We start from the raw sequence: 27,576 nt of genomic DNA, 5'->3' as shown, positions 1-27,576 counted from the left end.
AAAAAAAAAAAAAAAAAAAAAAAAAAAAAATTTCCTATTGGTCAATTATTTTATTATTAAATATTAATTTGTTTCATTAGATTTTGGAATTTTTTTTAAAGTATTTTAAATGTGCCATCTTGGCCGGGCACGGTGGGTCAAGCCTGTAATCCCAGCACTTTGGGAGGCTGAGATGGGCGGATCACGAGGTCAGGAGATCGAGACCATCCTGGCTAACACGGTGAAACCCCGTCTCTACTAAAAAAATACAAAAAACTAGCCGGGCGAGGTGGCGAGCGCCTGTAGTCCCAGCTACTCGGGAGGCTGAGACAGGAGAATGGCGTGAACCCGGGAGGCGGAGCTTGCAGTGAGCTGAGATCCGGCCACTGCACTCCAGCCTGGGCGACAGAGCAAGACTCCATCTCAAAAAAAAAAAAAAAATGTGCCATCTTATTTATTTTTCTAGGCGCTGTCTGAGGCCTGTGGTCAGGAAATAACCACTAAGCAAATGCTGCCCATCGTATTAAAAATGGCAGGAGACCAAGTAGCAAATGTTCGCTTCAATGTGGCCAAATCTCTACAAAAAATTGGACCAATTCTAGATACCAAGTAAGATTTTAGTGTTTAGTCTTGTTTTAAAAGCGTATTTTAAATTTTACCTTATAATGGGGAGCAATTAGCTAAAATTAACTTCAGGGATTTTCACTTTGCCTAAGATCTGGATTTGCTTAAAGAAAATAATTTAGTAACTGTTTTTGAGGATGTCCACTATGACTTTTATATTTAAGCTCTGTATATGTCACATCATTGTCTGAAACTGATTTTGCTGAGAATTCTTTAGACATTATTTTGTGTATTTGTCAAGTTTATAAATGTTTAAAAATTTTTTTTACTTTAAATTTTACCAATTACCATAAACCATATACACCAGAAAGGATTTCTGTCGCCCATTAGACTGTCTTTCACAGATAATACTTTTGAATGTCAGTGCTTTACAGGGAGAAGTTAAGCCAGTACTACAGAAGTTAGGTCAAGATGAAGACATGGATGTCAAATACTTTGCCCAGGAAGCTATAAGTGGTATGTATTTCCTTCTTTTGCCTTGCAGCGTATGCCTTGGTTAATGGGGATTTATCTCTATTATGTGAGAGGTTTTAAGTGGGTAGGATGATAAGTATTACGGGAAACAGGGAGGGTGGTAAGTTCCTGGAATGCTGGTGTCTCTCTGATTAGAACCCTCTTGGCCCACTGTTTTCTCATAAGTGAGCAGGCTATTTTTCTTAGTTACATGTAGGACTGGGTAGGAAATATGATTCTCACTGGTAAGAACAGTTTTTCGTTTGGAATTTAACCAATTTTTAAAGTTTCACTTCTGATTAGCCTGGCCGAGTAAAGACAGTAACCACAGTGAGAAGTTGTTAGTTTGATACGTTTGGATCATTGTTATTGTGCTTTATATTCACATAGATCGTTCATGAACTTTCTGTACCACTAACCTGATTTTGTTTGGAATTTTCCAGTTCTTGCATTGGCATAATGAGGAGCAGGAGGGAAAAGACCTTTGCTAAATTCTTATCACAGATTTCTAGTCAATGTGTTCTTAACTGGGTGGAGAAAGAATGGAAAACCTTCAAGATCTCATCCAAGCAAATGGCAACAACTTAGAAGAAATCAAATTTTAGTGACTTGATTCTTTCTAAAGATGAAATGGGATTGTTTTTTACTTGTCTTCTTTGTTAAGTCATTATTTAAGCCATTCTTACTGACCAATTCCTGACACTTGATACTTGATTTTCTCCTAATGCTTTATCCATCACCACCGGGGCTCCTGCATCCTCACTGTGGAATCAGGCCCCAGCCACATAGTGTTCCAGACAAAGCCTGGAAGGGTGTGGACCCAGGCGTGGAGTGGAGTGATTCTCTTGACGTTTACATATATCTCTGTGTCTCTCCATCATTCCAAAGTTAAATGTACATGTTTAGAATAACTTATTTTATAAACTCTTTGGGAGGCATGTTGAGATTTGACCGTAGTGAAAGCCACATTTTCCTGAATTATGATGGTCTGCATCAGTCTCACATGAAAGGGGAATGTGGAAGCTCAGGGTTAATGTAGTGGTTATTTTGGTTTTTATTTGCTCAATTTTGTCTGTAGTCATGTCATTCAGAAACCTGAAGTGTGGCTGCATCTTGCTGCTAATGTGTGATGTTGACACCTAACTGAATTTGAACAGTTCACCACTGTGCCTACATTTAAAAATATTTCTCTCTCTTTTCTGAAAAGCTTTATCTGTAGTGCCTCGTAATAAGCAATATGTCTGTTTCATTGTAAGATTGCAGTTCTGTATTTTGAATGAGTCTGAGAACCACAGGGTTCTCAGATTTCCTGCTCTTTACCTGGCTGTGCTTCCAGCAGTATTAACACCTGGTCCTTGCTGCATTGTGCAGTAGGTTTTCAAACTGCAGTTTTACTCCTAATTTTTTAGTATAGGTGATGCTGGAGTCTTATTTGAAGTGTTTGCTTTTCTACTTTTACAGTAAAACCTCATTAATTCTGAAATTTAAGATAATGAGTTAAGCTGAAGAGTTTAGTAAGAAGCAAATTAATAGTAAGGAAGCCTATTTGAACTACTAAACAGTTTTAAAGCCCTTTTTAAAAAGCACCCATTTGGGATCATTTGAGGTCAGGAGTTTGAGATCAGCCTGACCAACATGGTGAAACCCCGTCTCTACTAAAAATACAAAAAAGTTAGCTGGGCGTGGTGGCACACACCTGTAGTCCCAGCTACTCAGGAGGCTGAGGCAGGAGAATTGCTTGAACCTGGGAGGCAGAGGTTGCAGTGAGGGAAGATCGCACCCCTGCACTCTAGCCTGGGCCATAGAGCGAGACTTCGTGTCAGAAACAAAACAAAACAAAACAAAAAAACAATTTTTCACATAATCACACTCACCTTGTCTCATGACTTTTAGTTAAGGGGGGTTTCCCATAGTTTATTTTTCTCTCAGTGCATCTTGCTATGTGGTTTGCTTGTTACCCTTTTGGTTTTTGAATTGTTGATTTTGTTCACAACCTCTTTTAAATCTAGCAAGTCCTGTTCTGTTTAGTGAAGGCCCAAAGACTCCTCTAAGACTTTGTGCATTTGTTACATAAAGCCAAGTTTTACGAAATACTTTCAAATTTGTCCTACATTTGAAAAACAGAACAGAAATTGTAAATCAGAGGTTATCTGTCTGCATTTTAAACTGCCAAATTACCTTACAATAAGTTTCTATTTTATGACTTTGGGCCAAGAATTAAGTATTTTCCTAAGCAAAAATCTTTTTCTGTATTCTCATTTTATTATCTTATGCTATTATTCTATAAACATTTTAATTTTAGTTTCATGGGCCTTTATTTTTTATTACCTGCAAGTTCTTCTTCATTGAATTTCAGACTTGAGAGACATTTGTCTTCATGAAACAGATTTGCATTGGAACCATTGCTTTACTCTAGTTGGAAATACCATTGTTTTGGGGACAGACTTTCAAAATGCCCTTGTGTCTCCCCCTGAGGAGCCCTAAACATTGACTTCTCCACCCTAAAACTGAGAGGGAGAGTGGGCCCTGGCTTTCTCAAGCATGGTCAGGGGGTTCAGCGGGGCCTCTGTCTTTTGTGGTGACCCCTCAGGGGTTTCATTGTTTTCTTCTGAATGAAGCAAAAGATAATTTGCTTTGGCACTCTTTGGAGGAATTGTGCTTTGGCTCATAACTTGGCCATGTTCTCCATGAATTAGTTCTCCTATTTTTTTTTTTTAACTACCTTAAACTTAAGGGACAATTTCTCCTATCTTGATTTCACTGGAATATAGGCTTTAGGAGCTCTGTAAGGCTGGTATTTTTGTCTGTTTTATCTTCTGTATTGCCAGTGCCTGGAACAGTATCTGGTGCACATAATAGGTGCTCAATAAAAATGTGTTCAGTGGATGAATTTCTAAAATATCCTCTGATGTGTTGTGTACATGGAACAAATCACCAAAAGAACCAGACTGTGTCTTATTCTCCCATTGACACAAAGATTTTCCTGCTCTCAGGAAACAAGCTTTATGTGGCCCTTCTCTGGTCCCCTGGCTTAGACTACAGTTCTGTGTGGATTTGTCTGGTTGCTTCAAACATGTATTGGTTTTCATCCTTGGCAGCTTACATCAGTTGTTTGATTAGAAAAATGAAGCAGACACACACACATACACACACACACATATTACCTGTGCCGTACAAATGTCTCAGCAGCAATGGAGTTCACCTTGGTGTTTCTCTACAATTTGTGTGGGGTTTACTCCTCACAGGTTTAAGAGACCAGGTCTTGTTTCTTTCTCTGTGCTGCCAAGAAGATGTGAACCTGAGGATGCATCTTGTTGCATAAGAAGGAAAACAGGTGAATATGTGGTTTCTAATGAGGTCTTGTTGAAATAACGGGCTGCCCTCAGCTCACAGAAATACCACAGCTCGGCCACTGTGATGCAGAGCCCCAGGGGTCTTCGCCCGACAGCTTGTCCTGACTCAACAGTCGGCAGCCTGACCTTTGAGCTGGCTTGCCCAAGCGTTCAGGTTGTTTGCGTAGACCTCTAGGGAAGCAAGCCTGTCCTTCCTGGCCCGGCGGTTAACCTGGTGCACTTTTGTTCCTTTGTTAACCGTTGTGTTGTCACTAAACTGAAAGGCTGGGGCTTGCCCTTAGACGTCACATTGGCTCTGTCCCTGTGGCGACGGCAGGGCAGGGTGGCCAGACAGGTCAGGTGCTTGTCCTGTCCTCTTGCCTTTTACTTAAATTCCTCTGACTTAAAAATGGTGACACTCTTATCGTAAAGCTTCCTTTTTCTCCACTGCTTGGATATGAAACTAGAGGGAGAGGCCCTGTTGCCCAGTGTTCTCCTGGTTTACCAGCTGAGGTGACTGCAGTCTGATGTGATGTAATTGTTTCCCTTTGATTCTCCAGTATTCCTGTTTCCATCCAGTTCCTTACTCCCCTTTCCTCTTCCCTCGCACGTCTCCCTCCAGTCCTCTGTACCTAGAATAGTCTCACTGTCCCCTGTTTGCCTCCATGAGCCTGCTGTTTCCAGGAAATTACATAACGTTCAGTTGGGATGGAAATCTTGTGGAGGACGAATAGAGTTTAATTCCTCATTGCGTCGAAAAGCCAAGTCATTTCTGTCTCCAGAGTTGTTCTCTTAAACTGATAGGAGTTCTGAAAGGAGGCAGGTCTTCCCTGTGGTTGGGGCTCTGGAGGCCATCAGTGACCAAGATGTAGGGAACAGCCAGGTGGACACCAAAGGCCCAATGGGGCAGCGCTTTCCGGGGCAGCGCTTTCCAGGGCCCCGAGGGAAAGGCACCTCAACACGACCCTGGACTGCCCCAGCCTTCTCTGCCCAGTGCCCCATGGGCAGAGACTGTCGGCTGCTGCTGGACTTCCCAGCTCTGCTGGCACAACTGAGGGCATCCTGGCTGGGAAGCGCAGGTGGGCTTGGGAGGGATGTGCCCTGGTCAGGGACAGTTACAGCGCCACTGTCTGTGTCTCTAGTGGTGGCACAAAGGCTGAGGAAGCTAGATTTTCCTGTGAAGGACAGTGGAGAACCCAGTGTCCCTCGGGCTGACAAGAACCATTTCCCAAGACCCAGAGTGCCTGGAGAGGACACGGGGAAGGTAAGTGCCCCGGAAGCCTGGGGCCAAGTCCTGCCCTCAGGGCTGCGGGCAGCCAGGGTGGCCTGGTCTGCGGGGAGCTGCCGCAGGGTAGGCTGAGAAGCAGCTCCTCTCACTTTGTCCCCAGGGGAAGAGTCCAATATTAAGGGCCGGGAGTAGATTTTTAAAGCCTGTTGCCAGGTTACTTCGTTCTGGGAGTGCTTTCTGAGGGACGGGTTGCCGGCCAGAGCTGTCACTATTGTAGCTTGAGGCCCATCTCCCATCACCTCCCCATCCGACAGCGAAGCCCATATAGAGGACACTGGTGGGATTTGGTGAAGAATTGCTTGTAAAAAGGGGCTGTTCCCATTTTCCTCACGTAATACAGAAGTGACTTGCCACAATTCCTCAGTTATTTCCATTCAAGATAAAAATAGTTGCAAGTTTCTCTGTAACAGCTCATGTTCTACAAGCCCCACTGGACGCCACTCTGTGTGGAAATGGTGTGAAAAGCCGCATTTCAGCAGTCGGTGCCAGCCACTGCCCCAGGGCCATTCATTAGGAGGGCGATTTGTGACTTCTTACAGATATATTCAGAAAAGGAGAGCAGCAGGGCTTGGCTGCCTCGTGCTGATGCCAGACTGCGTTTAGTTCATGGGGAAAAATCTGACATTCTCACACCCACTCTAGTGGGTTCGCTTGGTGAAAATTCTATGAAGTAACATCAAAAAGGCTGCCTTTTAAATCACATGGCTTTTCATTTTATGTGAACCGAAACCATGAAAACGTTTTTTCCTGTTGTTGAGGTCCAGAATCGCCTTCGCTCATCTTAGAACGTTCTTGCCTTCCTGAGTGGCCGCACACTTGTCCGTGGGCAGCACTGGTCGTTCCTGCAGTGGCCACACAGTGGGAGGAAGGGCTGGGCCACGACTGTCTGGATGGATTCCCGAGTGGCCAGTCCTTGGGGTCCATGTTCTCTTCACAGAACTGGGCCGCAGGAAGGAGAACTTGGCTGAAGGAGTGGGGGGTGACAGTTACACATTTTTTAGGCCTAAACCACAGACTTCTTTGGGAAGAAAGGGGTTACATCTTCCTACAAATTCAGAGCCAACTGCTCATGCCATAAATGCGTGGTAAGACCCGATCTGAGCGTGGGTCATTGAGGTGGCCCTCCCATGGCTGAACTGCTCAGCTCTGACGGCCTGAGCTGTGCCTCTGCTAGCTGAGGAGTTACTGAGAATTAACTGTCGTTACTTGAGCCTTGGTCACTGCAGCCCCTTGTCAGGCACTTTAAATCTCATGTCATCCTCACCCACCCTAGGTGGTTAAGTGCTGTCATCATTTTTCAGTCACTCATGAATCTCCCCCAACCCCTGTCATGTCTATTTGAGAATCTTTCTTTCCAGGAAAGGAGGCCCATTGGTGCTAGGCCTCTGAGGCTTCAGTTCATTTAACTCAGAAAAATCCCCCGCCCCATGACTCAGGGAGCCTTCCATGCATTTGTTTCACTTAAGGAAAATGACCCGAGGGGGAGATGGAAAGGGAATTGGCTGTTGCCAGGCAGAACCCTGTGTGTCAGGGGCCAGCAGCCAAGTGAGTGATCCAGGAAGTCATCCAATTGCAACCAGAAATTGTTCTTAACCCCTCACTGTCTAGGATGTGTAGTGGACTTGCCAGTCTGTCGGAACGGGGTGAGAGTGAGCGCCTTGCTGTTGAGAGCCCCGGGAACCATCCGTTCTCAGCCACCCTCAGGGCTCTCAGGGAGCCATTGGACATTCCAGGGGCTGGGCCCATCACTTGAAGAGAGAATGGAAGGGGCGAGAGCCAGTCTCCCTTGGTGAAGGGCGCCTCCTTGCCGCCCTTGAAGTCTGTGGAGGTGCCTGTGTGTTGGATGTCACGTGTGTCCCCCAGGCAGGATCTGCCAGGGAGCAGCGTGGGTCACCTCCCACACCGTGCTGCCCGGGGTCCACGCGGCGGCTCGCTCCCGGACAGGACGCAGGGGGCTCCCCGATGAAGCTGCTGGCAGGCCTTGTCAGGCGAGGGTTAACAGGGGAATTGTTTATTGAATCACGAAGTAGCTGTCACATGATTTTAATCAAAACACCATTTCCCTGACAACAGTGATGTCAGTCTTGTTATTGCAGGAAGGAGCAGCTGTGAGGGACATTCAGTCTCCATGCCGAGCCCAGGTTTGGAGACTAAAATCAAGTGAAGCATCCATAAATAATGGCTATAGACATTGCCTGACTGCGTCCACCCTCCTCCTCTTCCTTTTCTCTGCAGACAGTCTGTCCTGTACACACACTGACCTGAGACCAGCCCCTGTACCGCATCTCAGCTAACACCATCTTCTGCCTTCCATGCCCCTTCTACTCTTGTTTCTGGTTTTTCCTGCCTTCCTTATTTTCCCCAAACTCAGAGTCCCTTGGGCCCTGAGGGTCTCTGACTTGGCCCTTTTGACCTGTGTCTCTTCTCTGGATCGAATTAGCTCCTGCTGGTGAAGCAGGCTGTTCTGGGCCTGAGGCTGGAGCCATTCTGCAGCTCAGGAACCTTGCTTGTCCTAGAGCCAGCCTCTAGCATCGGGGGAGGCTGCGTGTCCCTGTCCCTCCCAGAGAGTTAGGCTGGCAGGGCCTTCGCGCTGCCCTGGGGGTCTCAAGGGCAGCTCTGAGGAGCTCCGCTGGGGGTGCCCGAAGAGGAGGAGCTCCTTAAGGGCCAACCTCTTGGCCAGCAGATTGGTTCTCCTGAACCCAGAAAGACTACAGGAGGTGTGAGTCCAGTCAAACTGAGTACTGATGACAAAGCCCAAAGCCCAGGGATGCTGGATCCCATCCCCAGTGGCCTCCAGCTAAGGGAGTTGGACCTTGAAGTCCATGGGGAAGTCAGACACAGGCCGGTGACAGGGCCCACGGGAGCAGGTCCTTAGGCTGACCTCCTGTCAGTGCCCTCTCCACTGTGGGGCCTGGGGACTGAACCATCTGCACAAAAAGACCCCAGGCCTTCCAAGTCTCCACACTGGAGGTTGACCTGAAAGTTGGAGATAAAAAAGTCCTACCTGTGACAGAGATTCTCAGGGATGTTCTTATGTTTGTGGTACCCATAGCTGATGCTGCCTAGAACTCATTTCCCAAAATTCAGAAATTCTGGGGCAGAGTTCCCAGTTCTTAGCCTGGAGCAGATGCTCAGAACAGCGCAACCACACTTAAGTCGGTGAAGACAGAGCTCACAGGCAAGAAACAGCCATTTTCTGTACCTAGTGTTGGGGCAGGCAAGAGTTAAAGACAAGCAGAGTGGAACTCTGTGACAGCCCTCCAGGGGAGTGGGGGTCTGCCGGGCAGTGCCATGCCAGGCTGCCTTTGCCCCTCGCAGTAAACCCAGGGGTGAAGCCAGCCAGCCTGTGCTCCTAGTTACCACTGGAGACACCAGCCTTTACAATGATTTGCCTGGGTTAGTGGCAGGGCTGAGAGGGCGCCAGGGGCTGAGGCCTCTGTCAGAAGTTCTTTGCTGCCTCCCGGACTGTCCCTGCCTGGAGGGTGGCCAGGTGACGGCTCCCGGGCTGGGTGGGAGCTGGGCCCTGCTCTCCCAGGCTTGTTCCGTGCCCAGCCCTCCTTGCCTGGCCCTCTCATCCCTGGTTCCCTCCCACTGCCTGCCTGCCCTTTGGCCCTCATTTTGCTGGCACAGGGGAGCTGCTAACCATTCGGGCTCTGAAGTGACTGGAAGGCAGTTCTGGCGGATCCCAGACGGAAGAGACAGGCAAGGCTGTGCACTCTGGGCGCTGTGTGTGGCTCACTTGGAGGAAAGGCCTTGGTGGGCTTTTCCTCCATTCCATTGTGTCCCACCCCCAACTATGTGGGTGGCCCTGGGGTGACAGTGAACAGACTCCTCAGGGTCCAAGTTGTCAGTCAGCCCCACTTTGGGCATCTCACTTTTGGGGGGTGAGGAGCTGGAGCCAGAGCTGTGCCAGCCGACCTGAGGAGAGAGTGACTCAGTTCTCCCTTTCAGAAGCGCAATCCTTAATGCCTCATTTTCCTCTGGGCCCACATTTTCTGAACTTTCTGCTCATCCAGCTTTTGGGGGCTCGGCTCCCGGGAAAGTCCGCTTCCCGTGCTGCTGCTCCCTCCTGTCTCCTCCCTCCCAGACACTGTGCTGGCTGCTGGCTTGGGGGCTCAGCCCGGCTCATGCTTTCCCTGGGCTTGGAATCTCTCTCTGCCAATTTCAGAGCAGCTCTGAGTCAGTCCACCCTAGGAAATCCCCCCAGAAACGGACAAAGGGAGGCAGCAGCAGGAAGGCTTGCTGGAAAGAACAGTGGCAGAGGCACCTGGCAAGCTCTCTGCCCTGCCTGCCCTTGGTTTGGCCTGAGTGATTTGTGGGCACAGCTTCATACCTAGGGGGAGGCAGGTGTGCCAGTGGCACCTGTGTCTGAGGGAGGGCCCAGCCCCTTCCCTTCGCTTCAGTCAGGACCCACATCTGCCTCCTAAGGGACGTTGTCCAGGATGATTCCTGGTGATAATCCATCGCTCAAGGGCTGCTCAGCTTTTGAAACCACTGGCGGGGCTGAAATGAGGCCTCGCAGAGCCCTCAGCCCCCTGGGCAAAGCAGCCGTGTTCTGTGCAGGTGACATTTCCTTTGTAGCCACGTAGCGCCCAGGATTTAGTGCACAATGCCCAGAAGTTCCTCCCATGGTGCCCATGGGCTGCTAGCGAGCAGGAGGCTCCCTGTCACCTGGATCCACCCAGGGAGGGATTAGAACCCCTCAGCAGGGAGGGTCCCTGTGATCTTTGTTTTTTGAGACGAAGTCTTGCCCTCTTGCTCAGGCTGGAGTGCAGTGGTGCAAACTCGGCTCACTGCAACCTCCGCCTCCCAGGTTCAAGCGATTCTCCTGCCTCAGTCTACAGAGTAGCTGGGATTACAGGCGCCCACCACCACGCCCGGCTAATTTTTGTATTTTTAGTGGAGACGGGGTTTCACCATGTTGGCCAGGCTGGTCTTGAACTCTTGACTTCAGGTGATCCACCTGCCTCTGCCTCCCAAAGTGTTGGAATTACAGGCCTGAGCCACAGCGCCTGGCCAAGAACTTTAACTCTGAGAGAGCAGAGGCCGGGCCAGGGGTTCCTAACTTTGGTCCCTGGTCGGGAGGGGGCTTCAGGGGGCCCAGGAACCAACTCCTGTCCTGAAATTCTGTCTGAAGTTCTGGGTCTGTGTACATGCTCTTTGGGAAGAGTCCATAGCTTGCATGTCAAGGGGATCTGTGAGCCCTCAATTTAAGATCTAGTGGGGGAGAAAGCAGCTGCTTGCCAGGAGCACAACCTTGGGTCCTGTTCCCACCTCTCCTGTGTCATGATGAAGGACTTGGGAAATGCAAGCACTGCTGGCCAGTTCCATCCACCAGGCAGAGACCCTGGGTTTGGGGTGCAGGCCTCCCTGCCGCTCTCCTTCCCCACCCTGCTGGAGCCTTCGACTCACAAAGGCCGCAGAACTGAAGGGTGTCCTGGGGAGTGCGGGGCTGGGGCCTGGCTGGCCACTGGTCTGTTATTTTGCCTGCGTCCTGGGGCACTGGAGTTGTTTTTGGCAACACAGAATAAGAATGACGGAGAAATTTGGTGGGAAAGGGAAAACATTGTTACTGAAATTTAGTGCTTTCCTTAAAAAAGAAATGAAACTCAGCAATACTGAAATTTTGGGTAGCCAAGGGGTAACCGCCAGTGTAAGGCAGAACTGAGCTATTGTCAGCAGTCGGACAGCAGTGGACGTCGGTGGAGGGGGCTCCGCTCCTTCCAGCCTCTGCCAGTGTGGGCCCTGCCGACTGCACCTTCCCAATGCTACCCAGAGGCCAGCGGCTCACCCCACAGGGAGGGAACTGTCTTGGTTCTATAGCATGGGCTCAATTGGAATGGTTTGAGTGAAACTAAATTTCAGTCGAGATCCTGCTGCCAGCAAGCTGGATATAACAGTGGCCTTTCACTCAGGGCCTGGCACTGAAACAGGTCCAGGACGCAGGAGAGCAGCTTGGCACATGGTGTCTCCAGCACCCTGAGGGCGCGGAGCTGGGCCTCAAAAGGGTGCCCGCCCCTGTGAGGGAGTGCACTGTGTGAGCGCGCGTGCAGTGTCGAGGCCTTTGGCAGACCCCAGAGAAGATGTGACATCGTGACTAAATAGCAGTGTCTTTTGCCTGGCAGTTCGCAGCACCTCCCCTCCCATTTCCAGTCCCTGCCCTGCAGCTGCCTGTCCTCGGAGAGCCCCCTGCATCTGCCTCCCCTTCTCCTACCGTGGCACGAGGTGCTTGCCCAGACTACCTGGGCCAATGGGCTTTGCCCTGGGACTCTGCGAATCGAGGAGCAGTAATTAAGCAGTGCCCAGCGGGGCCCTGTCCTTGTGCAGGCTGCGGTTAGCAGTGCTTCCGTCAGCGATCTGCAGCAGCTAACGTGTACTCAGGCGATTCAGAGCAAGGTATTATTTACCCTGCTGACGTCAATGAGAACATATTATCCACTGTCCTTTTCTGCAGCCTGAAATGAGCACCAGAACTCAGAGAACACAGCCACCTTCCCTACTCTAAAAATTCCACCCAAGGCCCGATGAGGCAAAAGCCCTATCGCATTGACCTGACACTCACACCGCCCGGGCTCTTAGAAAACAAGTTGTTTTTATTTTAATTCAAGAGGGTTGGAAACATAAAAACAGTACATTTTCCTTGCAGAAAATTACCCCATTTAAATTACCATTTGGTACAAAGATTATTTATTACACTGCATTTTAGGCAATTTTCTAACATTGAGTGACAAGTTATACTTTTGATTTTTTTTTCAAATTGGAGCTATTATGATTTGCACTCATAATACCAAAGCTATTGAACTCACCAATTTTTCTTAGTAATTAAAAAAAAAGCACACAGAAAAAAATAACTACAGTTAGATTAACTTTATCAAAAGTAACTCTTTCAGACCAAACATCCAGCGAAACCACCCGCCTCCCTTCAGATATAAGCAAATACTCTTGCCCTTTCTACAAAGTGCAAATATCTCTGTATCCCTTTTATTTCTCAAACTGCAGTCCCCGAAGTGAAGCAAACCTTTCTCTCCACTTCTTTCCCCTTCAGAGATTTTGGTGAAGGCAGGTTTCTCTTACCACCCATGGTGGAAAGGTCTCACCACTTGAATTTCCTTGACTGAGCAAATCTTCAGCAGACAGACACCACAGAGCCAGCAGCAGCCCGTTATCTGCACTGGGGAATGCGACATTATTCCATCTGGGGTCATATGTTTCCAGGATGTTGTTTTGTACTTCTATTTTTAAAGCTCCCCTCTACCCACCCACTTTGCCTCTGAAAAGACAGAGTATTAAGTCAAAGTCTGTTATTACTTTTTTAATGCTAAAAGTAATAAGCACTTCTATTTGATGGGGCTTGACTGTAAGGAAATGTCACGCCCCTCGAGACAAAGGCTGAGTTCATGACGGTTCCTGGGGTGGAATCTGCTGGCCTGCAGTGGTGGCCTGATGCCATGCAGTGCGGCCCCTTGGCAACTGAGTAGGGGGGTGTCCTGTAGGAAACTGCTGTATTGTAACTTGGAAAAACTAGGCGTCTTTGAGGTGAGCCTAAACTCCTGCAGTTAACTGGATGCTGAAAGGCAGGTGGGTCTGCGAGGTCTTTGTCTCCCTCAGCCTGGTTCAGTGCACGGCCACCTGGACAGCTGCACTGTCACCTGAAAGCAGCCTCTGCCCCAAAGCCAGGCGGCTGTCGAGTGGAGAATAAGGTTGTGGGAACAATGTCACAGTCACCCTGTGCTTGACCAAAATGGGGGCTTTGTTTATACAGCTGTTTGCTTAAGAAAAGAGTCAGATGCTACTGAAGAAAGAGAGGGGAAAGAGAGGGCTTCTTCCAGAGCAAGCAGCCCGAGAATCAAAACCAGAAGCCAGTCAGCCCAAGCGCTTGTCCCAGCTCCTCCTATCACCAGCTGTGATCTCAGAGAAGTCACAAATTCCGAGAGCTTTGGTTTCTTCAGCTGTGAAAAATAAGGACAGTATCTCCCCAGCTAATTTCATAGAATTGTTGTGAGGATGAGAAGAGAGTACTTGTGAAAGTGCTTGGTAAAACTAATGTACAAATATAAGCCATTGCTCCCCTGTGGGCGGGCGAGCGCAGTATCTGGGCAGAACCCATCAAAGCTCTCCCTGGGTGGCTCTGTGGGCAGTGCTGCCTGGTGCTCTATCTGTGCCCCAGTGTGTGCCCGAGTCTGCTGATAGGTTGAAACTTGCCTGGAGAAGATGTGGACGTAAGGTGGGGGTGCACCTAGGATGGCTGCTAGTCTTTTAGAATCAGCCAGGCTACCTTAATTAGGACAAAAATGGTAAAATAAGAATGTGAGAGGCTACTGGGAGGTGAGAGGCTCCACTGCCTTCGTTCACTCACCACCAAGGGCCAGACAAGGACTCTGACATTACTGGTGCTTCAGACCATGCTGTGGAACCTGTCAGAAGGGAGACAGAAACTTTAAGAAAATCTTTTTGTCCAGTTTAGAAACAAAGGCAGATGATACTGCTCTAGTCTTTTTTTTTGAGGTGGAGTCTCACTCTGTCACCCAGGCTAGAGTGCAGTGGCGTGATCTCGGCTCACTGCAAGCTCCACCTCCCAGGTTCATGCCATTCTCTTGCCGCAGCCTCCCGAGTAGCTGGGACTACAGGCGCCCGCCACCGCACCCGGCAATTTTTTTTGTATTTTAGTAGAGACAGAGTTTCACCTACTACTACTAATCTACTTCATCTACTACTGCGCCCGGCCGATACTGCTCTTGTCTTTCGTACATCGCTCTGAAGATAAGTTCCATAAAAAAATTCCAGGTCGGGTGCGGTGACTCACGCTTGTAATCCCATCACTTCGGGAGGTCAAGGTGGGTGGATCACCTGAGGTCAGGAGTTCCAGACCAGGCTGGACATGGTGAAACCCCCTCTCTACTAAAAATACACAAACTAGCTGGATGCGGTGGCACACACCTGTAGTCCCAGCTACTTGGGAGGCTGAGGCAGGAGAATTGCTTGAACCCACGAGGTGGAGGTTGCGGTGAGCTGAAATTGCACTACTGCACTCTAGCCTGGGCGACAGAGCAAGACTCTGTCTCAAAAAAAAAAAAAAAAAAAAAAAAAAAATTCCAGAAGCAACAAAATGATCAAAGATCCCTGCCTGTACAATGACTCCAACTTACGAGCCTCCCTGTTCTCCAGTTTTCACCTTTGATGTTTAGGCACAAAGAGACCGAGTGGCTCGGTGGCTTCCCAGGAGGCAGCAGAGGCAAGCCAGGTTAGGAGTTCAAGTGCAGCAGGTCATCCCCAGCACGGGGGTCAGCCATGGTTCACAGGGACCGACTCTGTGAAATGACACACTGCATATTGTCTCTACAGGAGGTCAAATGGGAAAAAGCTATCTGGAGTGTGAATTTTCTTTAAACCAATAGGGAGCTTAAGTGTGACTGTTGATACAGGTTTTAAAATGTAATACAAACATATTTATGAACCTGGGGCTTGATTAGAGGCTGGCGGACCCCAAAGGGGAGCGCCGCTCACTCACCCTGTCCTTGCATCCTCACCCGCCTGCATGTCTCCGGAGGCTGTTTGGTGCCTACATGCCTGGGACCCTGACCAACTGTGACTCCAGGTTGCTGCTTGTCACCTTGCCTTAGTTTCTGGCTGATCACCTGATCACTGGAGCTGGGAATATCCCCCCCCGCCGTCTAACCCGTGGGCAGAATTCTGCGAGCGTTTCCCTGCCTTTAGGACTGATGATGACACTCGGTGTGTGGGCGGAGGTGGGGGAGTCGGTCAGTTTCACGATGAGTCCCTTCTGCTGGAGCCTTCGGTCCATGGGAAAGGGTAGGGGGCAGGGGAGAGGCCGATACTCCTACAGGGGGTCCCCCCTTGCTCCCCATCAAAACACAGAACCCCCCATTACTCCAGCGCCAGAGGTGGGAAGGGGCACAAGAGACAAGGGCTGGCTTCAGTCCTGGGCTCCTGTCCGTCCCAGCCTGACTCCAGCACATGGTTTAAACATGGGGAGTTCTTGATATCTGAGGAGGAAAAGGGCCACTGACTTTTTCTTTCCTAGGAGGCAAAAGTGGATGGAGGAGAGAAGGGGTTTGCTCAGATGGGCACGAACAGTCCCTGAGCCCCATCCCCACTCCCCTGCTGGGCCCTGACGCTCTCCCACCCAGGGATTCTCCAGGGGGTTGGCCTCCTTCTGTTCCCATGGTGGCAGAGGGCAGTGCAGGCAGAGGTGGCGAGGGGGCAGCTGGGATGGTCGGTATCACTGGGAATGTGAAAGTGGGCCCCCTCTTCCTGTCGGGCTAACATGCTGTTTGCCTTACAGGGACCAGTGTATCCGTTGCATGGAGATACTAGAGACACACTTGCCCAGCTGGAAATTGCAGAGCCAGTGCATTTCTCCCAAAGCAGAGACTAATACCCCGGATTAAAAAAAAAGAACATAAAAAATAAAGTACCACACATATTGCACTTTTTGCTGAATGAAATTTTTACCTCATGTTTATCTCACCAAAGTCTCTTCAGAGGAGCCTGGTTTACAGGGTGATGAAGCTGATGATGATGATACAGTAGTGTACACACTGCTAATGTGAAACAGACTGGAAAGCAAGTCAGTACTTCAGAGTAGCCCCGGAGAAAAAGAGCGACACTAAGCCTTCTTAGTGTTACATTAGTGTTGATGAAGAGAAAACTGCCTGGAAGCTTCCATGGGTCACTAGTTAGGGACAGAGCAGCACAGGTGACCAGACGGGGCTGAGCAAACACCTGACTGACCAACAGATCCAGTCTCTTCAGCAGCTTACGTTGCAGTCAATACAGAGGGTTATGGAATTTATTGATTTCTGCTTGAAATAAACAAGATAAGCAAATAGGAGCTTACAACACAGGTCCCAGCAGGAGGGGTCACGCTCTGCGTCAGGCCGGTGTCCACGCCGCTGCCGTGTCTGACGGCTCCTGATAGGCCTGGCTGTCGCGGGGCACAGCTTGATTTCTCTCTGGATCCTTAACCTTCCAGTAGCCTCTCTGCGGTCCCTCATCGGCTGGCCTGACCATCCTGCCATAGCTCCCAGGTCTCCTGGGCTAAGCAGCTCATGGCATTTTTGGGGGGCAGGAGTTTATGTCGATCTGTAACTACACCATTCCTGCAGTTCTGAAATGAGCGGCCCCCATTTTCAATCTGGAAGGCATTTTAATATCACAAATATTGTAGCACTTCTGTAGTATATTTTGGGAAAACGTCTTCCTTCAGTCTAAACAAATCAAGCCCCATTTTATAACTGGCTATTTTGCAAAGACTCAAAACAGATTAGAGATCTTAATGAAATGATCTCTTAAATGAAATGATGTTCTTTATTTCACGAAATCATCAATCTTAAGCACGAGGGAATAAACAACTCCCAGAGGGAGCTTAATTCATTCTTCCTGGATTTTCACTGTGTTATTAAATCACAAAAATGACAGTCCCCACACTGCCCTTTCCCACTGACACCGAGTCCAACCCCGAGCACAGTGCCTCAGCGGAGTGTCCTGGCACCATGGTGAGCTGGCAACCAGGCAGTCTCTGGCCAGCAACAGAGACTGCTCAAGTTACTGAAGTTGGTAGGAGCTGGGCTCACACGGCCAGAATGGAACACCCTAGACTTTCCACACTTCACCTGCCTGGACACTTAACTACAAAGAGGAAAGGCAACTTAAAGGTGTTTTCTAGATGCAGCATCAGTTAGTCCCTCTCTTTGTGCTTTAAGGAAGATGCTTTGTGCTTACACATTCATCTGCTGATGGGACAAGCCATTCTAAAGGGCAGAAATGGTCATCTTTAGAATTAACACTGAATTTGTAACACCTGGATGTTAACTGTCCAAATGACAAATTATTCATCATTTCTAGGGATACAGTTAGCTAGCTGTAACATCTAATTTTTACTTACTTTGATGACTGGATTGTAAGTGTTGGTTAAGTTTTATTAGTAATATAATGTGTTTGGCAGATGATCTGCTTAAATGGTTAACACATCTGTGGTTCTTTGAATATTGCTGTAATACTTGAACATTTCATTACAAGTCAAAACTTTAAGGAAATTAAGAATGCTGATTCCCACATGGTGGAAAACAAACTCTGAAGTGACTTTGGATTTAGCATTGACATAAATGGAAACTGTTGGTTTCTACAGAAAAGAAAGAATTAAAGCATGATCTGGGGGAAAGGCACAGCACTACCACTTCACATGGGACGTAAAAGTTCCTTTTTCGTGTCCTTAAAATCTCTAAGCCCTATATGAAACTGTCCAAATATACAAAGCTCAATAAACTACTAGCAACATATAGTGTAAGGTCAAAGTAGTTATTACATCGGAAAAGAGACAACAGGTACCCTGGAGAGCGACTGCCCCCAAGCCAGCAGTGTCCACGAGAGACTGCAGGAAAAGCCTATCTTCCCTGGCCCAGGGCTGGTGCTCTTGATGCGTTCTTGAGTTTCTTGCCCCCTGTCTCCACGGTGGCGGGTCTCCTGTCAGTTCCACGTGTGACACCTTTGGAGTCCTGAGTATATTCTGACACTCGGCAACCCAGGGCACCTTCTGAAGGGGTATGTCACCTGCTCCCGAGTGGAGATGAAGGTGGTCTCTGGGGTCAGTACCAGCTGTTATTTAGTGGCCCCTGAAACAGAGCTCACGCCCCACTGCTTTGTGATGGCCTTGGGGGACAACTTGCATCAGCAGCTAAGAACTTAGGATTTAATGACAAAGCACAGCTTTCCTTTATTTCCTGTGCATCTGATTTCCTGATGTCGTCTTGATTTGCCTTGTAGCCATATGTGGTGGCTCGGCTTCAGTGAAAAATATATTGCCTTTTTTTCCCCATATATATGCAATAGCACACACCTTTTCTGCTTTCACCAAGGTTGCCCTTGATAATAAAAGGATGTAATCCTGCATAAGACCTGGGTCTGAATGTCTTCTTAGGAACACATTTGTCAGTGCCACCCTCGAGAGCTTGCTCCACTCGACCTAAGGGCAGAAGCCTCAGCTACAACTATGTTCCAGCGCTTGCCACAGGCAACTCTGTGGCGGGGCAGGACCAGGAGGAAGCAACATCCACCCCAGCCAGGCCCTCTGATTCCAGTTGGGTGACTCGATTTCTCCCCGTCAGGGAGAGGGCAAGAAAATAAGCTTTAAATTTAAAAGGCTGGAATAACAATAGGAACATACACTCTTCCTTCACCTGACCCACCCAATTCCTGTGCTGAGACTAATTCACCAGGACATACCCGTTGTGTTGTGGATCCACAGCGTCTAGCATTTCACAATCAAAGAGTCCAGGCAGCTCGGAGAGGGCTAGTGGGTCGTAGCTGGAGGGGGCCTCTTGCAGTCCTGGGTTTCTGGGACAGTCTGGCCCCGTCAGGTCACTCTGCTGGGCTCCATCTACAGGATGCTGACAGGGAGCGGGATAGTCTGACGCAGGGGAAGCAGCGCGCGGCAGCTCACAAGTCTGGTAGGAGAACTGTAAGGGGGCTGCGGCAGCTCCTGGCTGTCGTGGTGGTGGAGGTGGTGGTGGCGGTGGCGGCTGCTGCTGCTGTAGCTGCGTGGGCAGAGGAGGAGCAGCTCGGGGGCCGGAAGTGGAGGGCAGGGGCTGAAGCTGCATCTCCTGGTACTGGCTGAGGAAAGGGCTGTATTGCATCTGCTCAGAGGAAGGCTCCAGGACCGGGCTCAGGGGCTGGGTCAGGCTGAACGGTGGGGCCTGCTGAGAAGGCGGTGCAGTCTCCTGGCGGGGAAGGGGCAGCTGCTGACTTGGCTGTGGGTAGGAGCTCTCTGCTATCTGCATCTGATTAAAATATGCCTGCAGTTGAGATTGCTTCTGGAGAAAGAGTCGCTTCTGCTGGAGCCTAAATTGGTAATATCAAAGGAAAGAATTTTAAATCTTCTCAAGTGATGGCAATTTTAATGTAAATGCAATACCAGTCAGTAGCTTCAGTCCTCTACTTGAGTCTCTCTTTCTCATGTCAGCAAAAACAAGTGGGACTGGGGACCGATTGTGTTGGGTTCCCTTCAACCTAATCTCGTTTTTCGCCCCCCAGTTCTGATGATCCTTCAGTGCTAACGTGAGCAGGAATGCATTTTCTCTAACTCCGAGTTTTCCTCTTTATACAATGAGAGGATATTTCCCTTATGAAGAGACTAGAAGAGGAGAGAGTCACACCTTGGCCTCTGCAGGTGTCTGCAGTTGATGGATTGATTAAGGTAGCTCTACCTTGGCCAAGCTGTTTCTACTAGTGAGGCCAGTGGGCACACATGCTAGTAAGGGAGGACAGAAGGCTCCTGTGCCGCCTACCCCACCTCCATGCTTTGGGCAACCGACTGTGAAAGCTTGGAGCTAGTCATACCCAAAAGAGGAAACGCTAGAAGAAAAGGAAAACAAAGTACGCTGTAGGGCTGCCAGTGCCTGACAGGACCATCCTCCATGGATACTGAGATATCCTCTTAGTAATCATGCTCAGAGGGCCTGTGGCACATGCAGAAAACCTATTTTCCTAGTAATGGCAAATGTGAGAGGGAAAGGATAACACATTCAGTGTTCTCAAGGCTTCCAGAAAGGAAGCAACTTCTGTGGCCAAAGCCCCCTTCTCACCTGTGTTCCTGCAGCTGCTGCTCAAGGCTCCGCGGTGGTTCTTTGCAATAAAGCTGACAGGTGTTCTGTGCCTTTGACAGAAGGCTGGGCTTCTGGAAGAGCAGAAAAACAACACGAGCATGACAATGTGCTAGGATGCAGTCATCAGATGTGCTTCTGCCTGCAGGATGAATCCAACTGTATCCTACAGAATCCACATGGGTTGAAGGGACTGACATTTGCTCCCGGAGACCCTGAAAGAGCATCGGGCCAGCAGGCCTGGCCCATCTCTGACCTCACCTACTTCCATTTTCCACTCCATTTCCCAAAGTCCACTAGGACTGTGAGCTCATGGACGTTAAGAAGTAATGAGAAAGGTGGAGTTAGATCTCCACCGCTGAATGAATGAGTCGTCCTTTACGGGATCGGTGCTTCATCACTTTTTAAGATTTTTATGCACCAACATGGAAAGTCCATGTAGACATTCTGCAGACTTAAGATTTTCATTTTATTTATTACTCATTAAGAGGAGTATAGTTAGAAAGAAAGAAGCCAGGTCTCCCGTTCCTGCCCCTCAGTGACATATCCTTTTGTGGGGCCTGAGGACAAAGCTTTTCCCACCACCAACACAGAGCATAAGGCTGAAACCGAACACCTTTCTAGAAACTTCAAGGACAGAGCCAAAGCTACTTGCCTATAAGGAATCAAGCGGCTACCCTAAATAAATGCCAGGCAAAACACGTTTCTGCTTTGCAGAAGGACACAGTCCGGATGAGGAGACTGAGGTGGACTCGCAAGAAGGACCCACCTGGAGCCTGTGCTGCAGGTACTGGGTCTCCAGGCTCTGCCGTGGGGACAGCTGGGGATGCACGCTGGCAGGGAGAGTGGAGACGCTTTCCTGCGGTGGAGAAACTTCCTCCTGAGGAGCAAGGGGGTGGAAACAATTTTCACCAATTCCCCATGGGGAAAAACAACTCACTTCTTAGCTGAAGCACCTTTGCAAATGTCCAAAAGGAATTCCAACTCCATTAAGACTTACTAATACGCAAAGCTTTTACGGACCCAGTAGGCTGAGGGCTCCTTACTCTTTAGAACATTTATGCATGTAGGCCGGGCGCGGTGGCTCAAGCCTGTAATCCCAGCACTTTGGGAGGCCGAGATGGGCGGATCACGAGGTCAGGAGATCGAGACCATCCTGGCTAACACGGTGAAACCCCGTCTCTACTAAGAAATACAAAAAATAGCCGGGCGAGGTGGCAGCGCCTGTAGTCCCAGCTACTCGGGAGGCTGAGGCCGGAGAATGGCGTGAACCCGGGAGGCGGAGCTTGCAGTGAGCTGAGATCCGGCCACTGCACTCCAGCCTGGGCGACAGCGCGAGACTCCGTCTCAAAAAAAAAAAAAAAAAAAGAACATTTATGCATGTATTATCTCTAGTTAACAACTACCTAGTCAGTACTAGAGCAAAGGCTCTGGGTGTCGCCAGGAGGCCATGGCCTTCACGTGGGCCTTGAACTATAATCCTCTTGGGTGCACTGAAAATAGGCTCAAAAAAAAAATCGGATAAGTAGCAGTATTTATTGTATTTTTAGTATAAATAATCTACTTGTAATATTTACTAAAGTGATACCACATCAAAAGTAGTGGTGAGAAGCTTCTCATTTGGGTGCAGTTCATTATTCTTCATTTGTGCATGTGTGGCGGAGGAAGGGGAGTTCAAGGGTGACTGTTAAGAGGTCACTCATCTATTCTCTGCCCTGTGAGCCAAAAACAGCTTAAGAGTCTCCAGGCCTCCATCTGGTATTGATCACTTGGAAGCAGTGTGGATGGGTTGAACCCATCAGTGGCAGGTGGCAGCCACAAGGCAAAGAAGCTGTGGGTTTTCCCAAAGAACCTGTTTGCTCCAGGACTGGAGGAAATCCTCTAAGTGAAAATGACCATCTTCAGGACCAACTCACACAGTCACTGAGGGAAGGGCACAAGGTACCCACCTGAGGGCAGCTGCTAGTAAGGTCCTGGAGCTGAGGAGCCGCCGGCGCCAGGTTAGGGTCCGCCTCTGGTCCTATGTGTTCATACAGCAACTGCACTTTGTTCAACTCTAGAATTCCTTTGGTTCTAGCCAGATTCTGAAGATGTTGTCTAAATGCTACAATTCCTGAAAGAAAGCACCAAGACCACACAGTTTAACTAAAATAAGAGGCCTTTCGGTGACCACAGGTGATCACACTAACATGGCAAGAAACCGCCCTCCTATGACGCGAGTTTCAAAAGGCAGAGGAGGAAGCGCTCACCCTGGGTGAGGGAGGTATCCGATGCTCTGCGGCCCTCTCTGAAGCTCACTGGAGACCTGTTGTGGACCTCTCGTTTCTGGGAGCTCAGAGCCTGCATGGCTGGGTTGGTAGGTCTCAGGCTTATGAAGGGAGATGTCATGCGGGGTGAGGGCTGATTGGCTAACATGATGTCCTTAAGGGAAGGGTTGTCCTCCAGAAAGTTCAGGTCCCTCTGAACAGACCCCATATCATACTCCGAGTCCACACTGTCAAGGGAGGGGCTGTCATTCATGGAGAAAATTTTCCCTTTAAGAGAAAACAGAACAGATAAAACCAACAGCAATAGCATCTTCTTGGAACATAGGGTACAAAGCATAACCAGCTTGAGACTTGACAGCTACCATGTCCTTAATCTCCAATCAAAACATCTTTTCAGAGGTTTACTTTTTACTGGCCAATTTAGTCATCTTCAAGTTTAGTGGGGAAAACACTCCGGAAGTGGCATCTGTAAGATCACAGCCACTCCAAAAGACTGTAAGACCACAGCCACTCCAAAAGACTGTAAGACCACAGCCACTCCAAAAGACTATAAGACCACAGCCGCTCCAAAAGACTGTAAGATCACAGCCGCTCCAAAAGACTGTAAGATCACAGCCGCTCCAAAAGACTGTAAGATCACAGCCGCTCCAAAAGACTGTAAGATCATGGCCGCTCCAAAAGACTGTAAGATCACGGCCACTCCAAAAGAGCCAGAGTCCCTGATGAATCATGTGGCACCCAGATGAATCCTGGGGACTACGGGAGCCAACTCTGAGACATTTCAATTCACCTTTGATAGCTGCTGCCAGGCTCCATCTGCGATGCCTGCTGAATCTGCTCCATAAAGGAATAAGCTATCGATTCAATTTTAGGAGTTGGCTGGCATCATGACCACTTGTTGGCGATTGGAGTATGAGATGATGCCATGAAGACTTAAGCTAGTGTCGCTCCTCTACCGTACCTGCTCCAGGCATCACGACCAGTTGATTGGTCACTTCTGACAGAGTGTGCCGTCTCTGCCCGCTGCGTGTGGACTGAAATGCCTCAAAGGCATGAGCGGGGTCTTCCTCAGCCTCTCCTTCTGTCTCCAGCCCTTCGTCAATGGAGGTCTCCATCATGTTGCTGGGCAGTGACTGGCATCCCTTCCGCACCAGGACAGGAGGCACAGGGTCAAGCAGACAGCCATTGACCTAAACGCCAGGGGAGAGAGGAAACTCAGTTTCTGCACTGCTGAGACAGAAAAATCCACAAAGGAAAACATGTCAAGACTTGTGGCAAACTAGAAATTAAGTAAAATATTTAAACATGCACATATTTATTATGAATGACAATACATAGATTAGAAGTGAAGGCAAGTCAACTGCAGGACTCAGAGAGAGACAGAAGCCCGTGATGACCTGAACTGGCACTGCTGCCCAGGTTTCTCTGAGTCATCATTATTACAATAAACAACTTTTTTAGTGGTTTCCAGAAGAACAGGGGTATATTAGTTTGAGGCCTACCGGTTATTTTTTTTTTTAATAAGGGAAATGAAGAGGGGGAAGATGAGTTTTTTTTTTTTTTTTTAAACGGCATGGCTCACTGCTAAAAAAAAAAAAAAAAGGGGGGGGGTAGTCACCTTTTCAACCATAAACATACTGGAAGGTTTTAGGAAGACTTTTATGTTCATAATGTAAGTACCTGCCCGTTTGTTCTAGTCTTTAATTGGTTCTATGTGCCTGAGGAATGGAAAGTAAGAATTCTATATAGACAGACTGATACCACAAAAAGGATTGAAAAAAATTCAAATGGCAGACAGCCAAAGCCTTCCATTGTAGAACAACAAATGGCTCACTGGCCCAAAATTCCAGCAAAGGCTAATAAGCCCCAGGGCACTGAATTCTGTCTCCTGCAGCAACATATATGTTATGGATGGTTCCTATCCCACAGGGGTGAGCGCGGCACAGCTCCCTGCAAGCACTGGCCCTTCCCATGCAGTTGCCACGCAAACCGCCCAATGGCAGGCAGAACAGCACACCGGCGGCAGGGTGGGAGTGGGGGGGTTTGTGGTTGCAAGTTCTGGCTGGAAAGGCCCCTGTGAGGAGGTAATTATTTACCTCATTACCTTAACTATTCCCCCGTGGAAATCAATCTATTTTCTCCTATGAATAGCTGCTCAGGAACAGCCAGTAATAAGACGCTTCGTTCTGAGCAGTACTTTCACCTGGAAAACACTGGGTAGAGCTGCTGTTTCCTTTGGAAGCAGGAGAAGCTCATGTATGTGAGAGGTGGCGTGGGGTTTCCCTTTGCCAGACACACAGGAAACTTTCCTCTTACGGCAGCCAATCTGAAGGCGCGGCGAGGCCCTTTATTTGGAGAAGGAGACTCGGGTGACTCAGATCTTTGTTTGCTGCAGGGAGGGGAAGGTTATTCCATAAAATCCATTCTGGGCTGTAGCCCTCACTCGGGTAAGGTGGCTAATGCATTACAGGGTTTTAAAGTGATGAGTGGTCATTTAAGAGGAAGAGTGGCAAATGCTTCCTTTCCACATTGGCCAACCTTCCCCATGGCAACAGAAAGCAAAACTCTGAAACCTAGCCAGCAACTCTTACTCTCTCCTTGGTCCTTCCCCAGATAAACTTTCCTTTCTGACTAAACTTAATAGTTTCCTTGCAAGAAAGAATGGCTGTTTGAGAACTTATATTCATACCTCTAAGCTCCTTAACTCTCTACTAATACAATTTTCTAAAACTAGCCAAGAATGGTTTAGAAATGAATAAGGCAACAGAGAAAAGAAGATCATTAAGTAATTATCTATTGAGCATCCTTATACTTACGGCCGCCGTCAAAAGACATTTCTTATAGGATAAGCCATACAAGTAGGCTCTTTTTTTTTTTTCTTCAATTTTTAAGTTCCAGGGTCTATGTGCAGGATGTGCAGTTTGTTACATGGTAAGCGTGTGCCATGGTGGTTTGCTGCACCTATCAACCCATCACCTAGGTATTAAGCCCCGCATGCATCAGCTATTCTTCCTGATGCTCTCCCTCTCCCTACCCCCCAATAGACCCCAGTGTGTGTTGTTCCCCTCATGTGTCCATTCTACTCCTACTTATAAGTGAGAACATGTGGTGTTTGGTTTTCTGTTCAGCTGAGGATAATGGCTTCCAGCTCCATTCATGTCCCTGCAAAGGACATGTTCTCAACCCTTTCTATGGCTGCGTAGTATTAGTGTACATGTACCACATTTTCTTTATCCAGTCTATCACTAATGGGTATTTGGGTTAATTCCGTGTCTTTGCTGTTGTGAATAGTGCTGCAACGAACAGACTCGTGCATGTATCTTTATAATAGAATGATTTATAATCCTTTAGGTATATACCCAGTAATGGGATTGCTGGGTCAAATGGTATTTCTGCTTCTAGATCCTTGAGGAATCGCCACATTGTCTTCCACAATGGCTGAACTAATTTACACCCCCACCAACAGTGTAAAAGTGTTCCTTTCTCTCCGCAACCAGGTCAGTATCTGTTGTTCCTAACTTTTTAATAATTGCCATTCTGACTGGCATGAGATAGTATCTCATTGTGGGTTTGATTTGCATTTCTCTAACGATCAGTGATGCTGAGCTTTTTTTCATATGTTTGTTGGCTGCATGAGTGTCTTCTTTTCAGAAGTGTCTGTTCTTGTCCTTTGCCCACTTTTTAATGTTTTTTTTTTCTTGTAAATTTGTTTAAGTTCCTTATAGACTGGATATTAGACCTTTGTCAGATGGATAGATTGCAAAAATGTTCTCTCATTCTGTGGGTTGTCTGTTCAGTGTTTCTTTTCATGCAGGTTCTTTTTTTATCCTTAATATTTTTACTGAGCCACACAAAACACCCGGCAGTACCCCTGAATTTATGGTTTTACTTAAATTGTCAGTTTATACATTTATTTTCTCATCTAGACTACAAGAGGAATTATGTCTTTTATGACAAAATATTTGCTGAGTTCAATTTTATCCTGGGACAGCTAGAAAACAATGACTTGATTTTTCATTGATTTGATTTTTCTTTTTCTTTTCTCTTTTTCTGGTGAGACAGTCTCACTCTGTCGCCGAGGCTGGAGTGCAGTGGTGCAATCTCAGCTCACTGCAACCTCCAACTTGCGGGTTTAAGCAATTCTCCTGCCTCAGCCTCCTGAGTAGCTGGGACTACAGGTATGCACCACCATGCCTGGTTAATTTTTGTATTTTTAGTAGAGCTGGGGTTTTGCCATGTTGGCCAGGCTTTTCTTAAACTCTTGACCTCAGGTGATCCACCCAGCCTCCCAAAGTGCTGGGATTACAGGCGTGAGCCACTGCACCTGGCCAGATGTATATCCTTTTCAGAACTTGTATGTATTACCTTTGTCATAAAAAAAGTTATTAAAAATGTAAGTAGACACGAAACACCTCCACTATATCTGCATTTTCAGGATTTACCCTCACAGTTTCCTTCTGCTATCCGGCTATGAAGGGGGTAATTCGGAAAATCCTTTTATTACATTTCAAATAAAAACGCTAAAAATGGGTTGGGCGTGGTGGCTCATGCCTGTAATCCCAGTACTTTGGAAGGCCAAGTGGGCGGATCACCTGAGGTCAGTTCGAGACCAGCTTGGCCAACATGGCAAAACCCATCTCTACTAAAAGTACAAAACTTAGCTGGGCGTGGTGGTGGGCGCCTGTAGTCCCAGTTACTCGGGAGTCTGAGGCAAGAGAATCGCTTGAACCCGGCGGGTGGAGGTTGCAGTAAGATGAGATCGCGCTACTGCACTCCAGCCTGGTTGACAAGAGTGATACTCCATCTCAAAAAAAAAAAAAAAAAAGCTAAAAATGACTCAAGTGTATGTGTATATGTATGTATAAAAAATTCCTTATTAAAAAGAGATACTCAAAGGAGATTTATTCTGCAGGGTTTATGCATCTGCCCTCCCATATGGCCCCCATGTCACCTGTGGATCTCAGTTCCTGTTTGGAGCACCTGATCCAACCATGCTTATCTAGAGTTGGGCGACT

The 27,576-nt window shown here is 48.1% G+C and overlaps 2 protein-coding genes across 9 annotated transcripts in view; one reads left to right on the top strand and one right to left on the bottom strand.

Annotated features, from left to right (window-relative positions):
- Positions 1-17,975, top strand: part of PPP2R1B (protein phosphatase 2 scaffold subunit Abeta) — a 41,264-nt gene extending 23,289 nt beyond the window's left edge. For 3 of the 7 annotated variants that reach the window (XM_025355518.1, XM_025355517.1, XM_025355516.1), the window contains 3 exons: positions 446-588; positions 968-1,059; positions 1,500-3,955. In XM_025355518.1, coding sequence (XP_025211303.1) covers positions 446-588; positions 968-1,059; positions 1,500-1,516 — 252 coding nt within the window. In that variant the 3' untranslated portion in view covers positions 1,517-3,955. Of the gene's footprint in view, positions 1-445; positions 589-967; positions 1,060-1,499; positions 3,956-5,530; positions 5,653-7,772; positions 7,818-15,979 lie in introns of those variants that run through there. The other 4 variants (XM_025355515.1, XM_025355512.1, XM_025355511.1 and 1 more) reach the window with 3 other exon arrangements.
- SIK2 (salt inducible kinase 2) overlaps positions 16,121-27,576 on the bottom strand; it is a 126,741-nt gene continuing 115,285 nt past the window's right edge. The window contains exons 10-16 of one of the 2 annotated variants that reach the window (XM_025355510.1): positions 23,523-23,751; positions 22,544-22,828; positions 22,244-22,407; positions 21,064-21,174; positions 20,277-20,368; positions 18,919-19,533; positions 16,984-18,246 (exon numbers count right to left, since the gene is read on the bottom strand). In XM_025355510.1, the coding sequence (XP_025211295.1) occupies positions 18,243-18,246; positions 18,919-19,533; positions 20,277-20,368; positions 21,064-21,174; positions 22,244-22,407; positions 22,544-22,828; positions 23,523-23,751 (1,500 nt within the window). In that variant the 3' untranslated portion in view covers positions 16,984-18,242. Of the gene's footprint in view, positions 19,534-20,276; positions 20,369-21,063; positions 21,175-22,243; positions 22,408-22,543; positions 22,829-23,522; positions 23,752-27,576 lie in introns of both variants that reach the window. The other variant, XM_025355509.1, reaches the window with a different exon arrangement.

The sequence above is a fragment of the Theropithecus gelada genome, chromosome 14 (assembly GCF_003255815.1).
Source record: "Theropithecus gelada isolate Dixy chromosome 14, Tgel_1.0, whole genome shotgun sequence".
In the NCBI taxonomy this organism is placed as follows: domain Eukaryota; kingdom Metazoa; phylum Chordata; class Mammalia; order Primates; family Cercopithecidae; genus Theropithecus; species Theropithecus gelada.
The sequence above is the reverse complement of the archived record's forward strand: the minus strand, read 5'-3'. Positions and strand labels throughout refer to the sequence as shown.